Genomic DNA, 5,871 nt, shown 5'->3' with positions numbered 1-5,871 from the left:
CTTTCCGCCTGCGTCCAGATGGAACGCCAACTCTTCAGCCATTTTGGAAATCTTGTTCCTCTGTGGCTGCTGTTGGTAGGGAAGCCACCCGCAAATGTTTAGTCTAGTTCCTCCATGGAGAAAACAGGGATACATGAAAATATGGCGAAAGATAAAACTCACTTTTGGGAGCATTGATATGTTCTGCTGAATTGTATCTACCAGCAGAGCACTGTGAAAAAGTTTGATTGTTGAGGTTGCAGTCTGCTTTATATCCTACATACATTTATATATACATGTATATATATTGACTGCTAATACTGTATATATATATATATATATATATATATATATATATATATATATATATATATATATATATATATATATATATATGTATATATATATATACACATACAGTATTAGCAGTCATTTACAGTAATTCAAAAGGCTAAAAAGCTTTCATCGCCTTAGTAGTTTCAGTCATTTCAGTCAACTTGCATTCATTTTACTTACTATGCTACAATACTGTACTATAAGTAGCCTACATACTTGTAGTAGCCAGAACAAAAATGTATGTGGTATAGTAGTATAACATATTATAGTGTAGTAATACACATAGAATGTATGCTATACAATTTTTAGTGACTACTACAAGTATGCTCCTAGGAGCCAAAAGTCTTGGGGGAAGCAAACATTCCCACTGGGCCAGGAGGAAGCAGATAAGTCTCCTCCTGGAACAATTGCTGGAAGCGGCAAGCTGAGAGTGCTGGGTTTAAGACGTTTTTACTTTAGAGTCCTGTGTAGAAAAACACAATATCGGGGATAGACCATTTCTGCACACAGCTTGCACTCTTTCCTTTGAGCTGACAATAAAGTGCTCAGTAAAACGAACCCGAGCAACAAAGACGTTCTTTAGGAGGGCATTGGAGGGGGCTGCCTCCCCTGTCCTTCTGTCTCGGTGACCAAATAACTCTTGGCTGTGTGTGAACTTCTAAAATGTTCATCATACTATGGAGTTTGCTGGATACCTTGATTATAGGAAAGATAGGAAGTGTTATCACATGAGCCAATCTAATCGTATACATGCTATGTTGTCATCCATTTTATGTTGATATTTTGTAATATTGAAAAAGGCCTTGATTGAATAGGCCTTTGACAGAAAGCTGTCGGCAAAGTTGTTGAGTCGAGTACGCGTCCTTGTAGGCCTACAGCTAATTATCAACTAAAATAATGTACAATTTGAAAATATTATATTTTAACACATGTCTATTTGTTGTTCTACAAAGAGTTGGGTCACTTAGGCCTAGCCTTATTACCCTTTTGGCCAAGGGAGTTTGCCTCTATGAATTGCCCTACCTTATTGTCCAACATTAATATAGATTAACTGCTACAGGTTCACAGTTCAGCAACTTCAGCACCACTGCATGAAACACAGAAAGAATGACATGGCTGCTGACGTCATGGCTCGTGAGTCGTGACAGTGTATAACCGCGTTCTTCGCAAGCCACACACGTTTTCTGTCAACATGGAGCAGTTTGTTACTAATGTGAAATGTAAGCCACTGTATTATGTTAACACGGCGAACTAAAAGTTTATATCAAGTATATGTTATGTTTGATACATTATTTCTTCACAATAGTGAATTACGAGAAGAAGTTGAGCTAAAATTAGCAGCTATTAAGCCTAGCTAATTGCTGACTCAGCTAACGTTACTTCACGGGCATTGATGCCAATTTAATATTTTGCTGGTCAAATATGACTCTTTACAAAGTAGAACGACGAAAACAGGTCCTGATTAGCTGAGACTCGGTCTTTCAAAAATGTAATTGTAGTACAAACCTCGGAGGTCAATACGTGAGCAAAATAAATCTTGAATAAGTATTCACAAGCCTTCTCTCATCCCAGGTCTGGTGGAGAATCTACAGCACAGAGAGCAGGCAGATTACGAGGGCGTTATAGACAAGCTGTTTAATGAAGTCTCTGTACTCGACCAGCTCCCCAAACCTCTGGATTCACAGGTAATTCACTTATTTATTTACTATTATTTTTTGATAAGTATTCATTACATACTGAGTTGTGGTAACTGTTACTCTCTTTATTAGACCTGAAGCATTGGTTCTGCCTCTTTACTTTTTCCTGGCTTGAATTGCGTTACGTTACTCTCAATGCCATAATAAAAACATTTGTCTAAATCATTAAGTTGTTTGTGATAGCAAGCTCAATGGTCTGTGGTTGTTTCATGACTTGGCTGGGTTTTCCACTTGCCCATTGTATCACCCACCTTGACTTCAGCTTGAGGAGTGTGCCATCCAGCTGTGGAACTGGGCAGTTACAAAGCGTGTTGGCACGGCAATTAATGAAACCCAGAAAGCGAAAGGTTCGGTGGTTTCCAATAACATGAATAGCTATGCATTAGAAACACTACCTAACTGTATTATAACATTTTCTGGGATGTGTGCGCCCGTTGTTTGACTTTCTGTCACTCGCCACCTTCTCAGTTCGCCATGTTGCCTGCAGTTTGCTGTACTGCAGTGCGCCTGATGATCCACCAGAGAGCATCGTCCGCAAGCACATCTTGGTAAATGTATAGTCTGTTGACCATTTTAGAAGAACCATACTTTTTTATGTTGTATATGTCACCGAATATATAATCCATTTTTTTTTAATTATTATTTTATTTTTTTACAGATGGCTAGCAAGACAGGCAGAACATGGCTGGATTGTAAAGATCCCCACTTGGCAAATCCATTCTTGGCATTAGCTGTCAAGGTACACAGTCAATACTGACAGCAGCTAGTGGAGCTCAAATATGTCTATTTATTAAATTAAATATACAGATATACACATATGCATACAGACTTAAATTGTTACACTGTTCTTCTCTGTACTTACATTTTATCCAGAGCCTCGAAATCCTCTATAGCCAACTGGGGTCTCGGGGTGATGGAGACATTGACCTTAATGTCGCTAAAGGGGAAGTGGAGAAGGATCTGCTCCGAGTCCTCTCTTACCAGGCAGAGTCGGTGAGCCCAGACGTGTTATATCACACGTACAGCAACCTGAATATTATGTTCTTGCAATGTTTTTTTCCGAAACCCAGGAAAGTGATTTTCTGAGAAGACGCTGCTCTATGGGAGGGGGGGAAGTGGCATAGTGCGAAACAGCATTGCAACAATTAAGAAGGATGGATCTCATTGGTTGGGAGACAGAGGTGTTTGTCATTTGCTGATATGGTTTAGCCTTTTGTTTTGTTATTACAGGCCGTATGTCTGGGGAGTCACCAGGAGGCTGTGGTCTATATGCAGCGCTGTAAAGACATGCTGGCCCGGCTCCCCAGGGAGGTTAGAGAAAACAACATCATACATGCTACTGCTCCAAACTGGTTGTTTGTACCTAATCACTTCTCGTCCTTATAATCGTGTTGCTTTATTTTATGGTTTTTCATGCAGACCGGCTACCTCTCGCTCATGTGCTATAACTTTGGAGTAGATTCGTACAATCTGAAAATGTTCGAGGAGAGTTCCTTTTGGTTAAGGTAACGATTATCATGGATCATTGTACAATCTAATTCTAGAATAATCATGGAGTAGAATCATAATATACCTGTCTTCCTCAGCCAAAGCTACGACATCGGGAAGACGAATAGAAAATACTGTCCTGGACCCGAAGTCCAAGTAAGATGGCACAGGAAATGTTTAAGTTGAACTGATACCCACATCTAATGCGTCGGTACACATTGATCCCCCTTTAAATACACTGCTTAACGCTCCAATTGTCATTATGCTAGGCCAGAGTATTAAGACTCCTGGCAACGGTTTATTTGGAGTGGGATTGTCAGCAGTTTCAAGAGAAAGCCCTCAATGCTGTGAGCCTGGCCAACAAGGTGGGCCATAAGCATTCATTTTCACCAATAAATGATACACTGGAAAATTACTGTTATTCCAATGACAATACGCTGCAGCGCCTTACACTCTGCAATATGACAGGTATGCATGAGCACCTCTGGACTCAACCTGAAGATCAGGATCCTCCTGCGTTCGGGGGCCTTGGATAAGGCTGTCACAGCAGGTAAGACGCGGCTGCTTATTACCCATTGTCTTTAAACAGTGAGTCGTTAAATGAGACGTGGATATTAAAACATGCCTTTTTTAGGGGTGAATGAGCTGCTGGAGACTGATGCTCCTCTGGAAGTCAGTCTCAGCACAGTAAAACTTCTCATGTCGGCGGACCGGTAAAACATACAAACACAAATAGATCCATCGACTCACATTGACAAATGTGTGTACAAGATGCATATAATAGTATAAAAAAGGTAACATGCCGACAAGATACATATCCAAATAAACATACATTACTATGTTTTTTCCAGAGAGACTTTGGCATTTGACTATCTGAAATGCGTGTGTCAGCACTTCGAGGCCTCTCCCGAGCTGAGTGCTGCTTCGGTCCTGCACATTGAACTGCTGTTACAGAGAGGCAAAGAGCTGCTGGGCAAACAGAAAATAGAGGACATCATCACCGGTACCTTCTGATGCCATGTTTGTCCCTCTGAAAAATGGCCAGTGTAAACACAGGAGTGAGCCTAGCCTAGCGTTGCCCCATGAGTGATGAATTGTGTTTTCCCTGTGTTAGGTCATTACACAGGAAAACCACTGACTCCCCAGTCTCTTGTTAGCCTACACTTGCTGCTGTGGGACAAGGCCTCCAAACACTATGAGGTAAACTGAACAAGCCCGTCCACTTTTAAACAGTCTATTTTAAACTCAGAGTTACGTAACACCAGCTCCCCTTGTCAGGCAAAGAACTATATGGAAGCTCTGCAGTGGTACAACTACTCGCTGAGTTTCTACAAGGCAGGTCAGATGGAGCCCAACCTGGCCAAGCTGCAGAGAAACCGAGCCTCCTGCCATCTCCTGCTGAAGCAGCTGGAAAAGGTGATGGCCAGAGGGACACAGTTCAGACCAGGAAATAAACCTTTCCTCCATTAGTTCAGCACCCATTTGGCATTTTGAATCGTATTACATGATTTTCTTGGTTTGTCAATAAGGATACTATCTATAATATAAAAAAAATCGAGTTGGCTAGACTAGAGTAAATAAGCACACACAAAATAATTAAATAAATACAAAAGGATACTGGAGTAGGTACACAAAGTGTGTGTAGTGCCAACTAAATACAACGCTCCACGTACAACGCCTACTGTTCCAGGCAAAAGAGGCAATCAGGGAGGCAGAGAGATGCGACCCTGACAGCATCTTCACTCAGTTCAGTGTTTACAAAATTGCCATCCAGGAGAAAAATATCGAGAAAGGTAACAGAATTTTTTATAACTCATAAGGTGTAAAAAGTACACGTTATGTAACTACTTTATTTCACATGTATATTTGTGGGTATGTGCTCTTTCATGGCAGCTGCGGAAGCATTGACAGCCATGGGACGTCTAGCCAAAAGCCCTGTGAGCAACGAGGACAGGCTGCTGGTGTGTGAGAACGCTGCCTCCAGTCTTCTCAGTCTGGCCTCACAGATAGCTCTGGAGGTGAGCTCCACACAGGCACCACTCTGGGCTCACCGGGGTCCTTTATGGGAGAAGGCATTCGGTAAATACAGCGACCCATGCAGATGTAGCGGAGTTGCCGGTACGATCCTCCCCGGTATATAAGTGCCGAGGTGATAAGCAAATACCCCGACCTCTTAACTGCTCCTGACAAGCTGTTTTTCGCAGTCAAGGATTTGGTTTACGACACAAATGTGCAGGTGAACGCGAGACCTGACGCATGAGGCATATAGAGAGTATGTTAAGCGTTATATAAATGCCATCGCATCTTCAGTTAGTTGCCCCCTTTTTTTTTTTACATACATTGTGCCTTTACTGCTGCTGCTACCACTTTC

General features: G+C 41.7%; 1 protein-coding gene across 1 annotated transcript in view; it reads left to right on the top strand.

The window, feature by feature from the left end:
• Positions 1–1,459: 1,459 nt before the first annotated feature.
• tex11 (testis expressed 11) overlaps positions 1,460–5,871 on the top strand; it is an 11,166-nt gene continuing 6,754 nt past the window's right edge. Inside the window, exons 1-17 of the mRNA XM_030368377.1 lie at positions 1,460–1,535; positions 1,888–2,000; positions 2,275–2,359; positions 2,481–2,560; positions 2,671–2,751; positions 2,886–3,005; positions 3,243–3,323; positions 3,432–3,517; positions 3,599–3,656; positions 3,770–3,865; positions 3,969–4,050; positions 4,135–4,213; positions 4,352–4,503; positions 4,615–4,700; positions 4,779–4,916; positions 5,191–5,293; positions 5,394–5,518. Coding sequence (XP_030224237.1) covers positions 1,508–1,535; positions 1,888–2,000; positions 2,275–2,359; positions 2,481–2,560; positions 2,671–2,751; positions 2,886–3,005; positions 3,243–3,323; positions 3,432–3,517; positions 3,599–3,656; positions 3,770–3,865; positions 3,969–4,050; positions 4,135–4,213; positions 4,352–4,503; positions 4,615–4,700; positions 4,779–4,916; positions 5,191–5,293; positions 5,394–5,518 — 1,593 coding nt within the window. The 5' untranslated portion in view covers positions 1,460–1,507. The remainder of the gene's footprint in view (positions 1,536–1,887; positions 2,001–2,274; positions 2,360–2,480; positions 2,561–2,670; positions 2,752–2,885; positions 3,006–3,242; positions 3,324–3,431; positions 3,518–3,598; positions 3,657–3,769; positions 3,866–3,968; positions 4,051–4,134; positions 4,214–4,351; positions 4,504–4,614; positions 4,701–4,778; positions 4,917–5,190; positions 5,294–5,393; positions 5,519–5,871) is intronic.

The sequence above is a fragment of the Gadus morhua genome, chromosome 10 (assembly GCF_902167405.1).
Source record: "Gadus morhua chromosome 10, gadMor3.0, whole genome shotgun sequence".
NCBI classification, from domain to species: domain Eukaryota; kingdom Metazoa; phylum Chordata; class Actinopteri; order Gadiformes; family Gadidae; genus Gadus; species Gadus morhua.
Note: the sequence above shows the minus strand (reverse complement) of the source record. Positions and strands in the feature narration are given on the sequence as shown.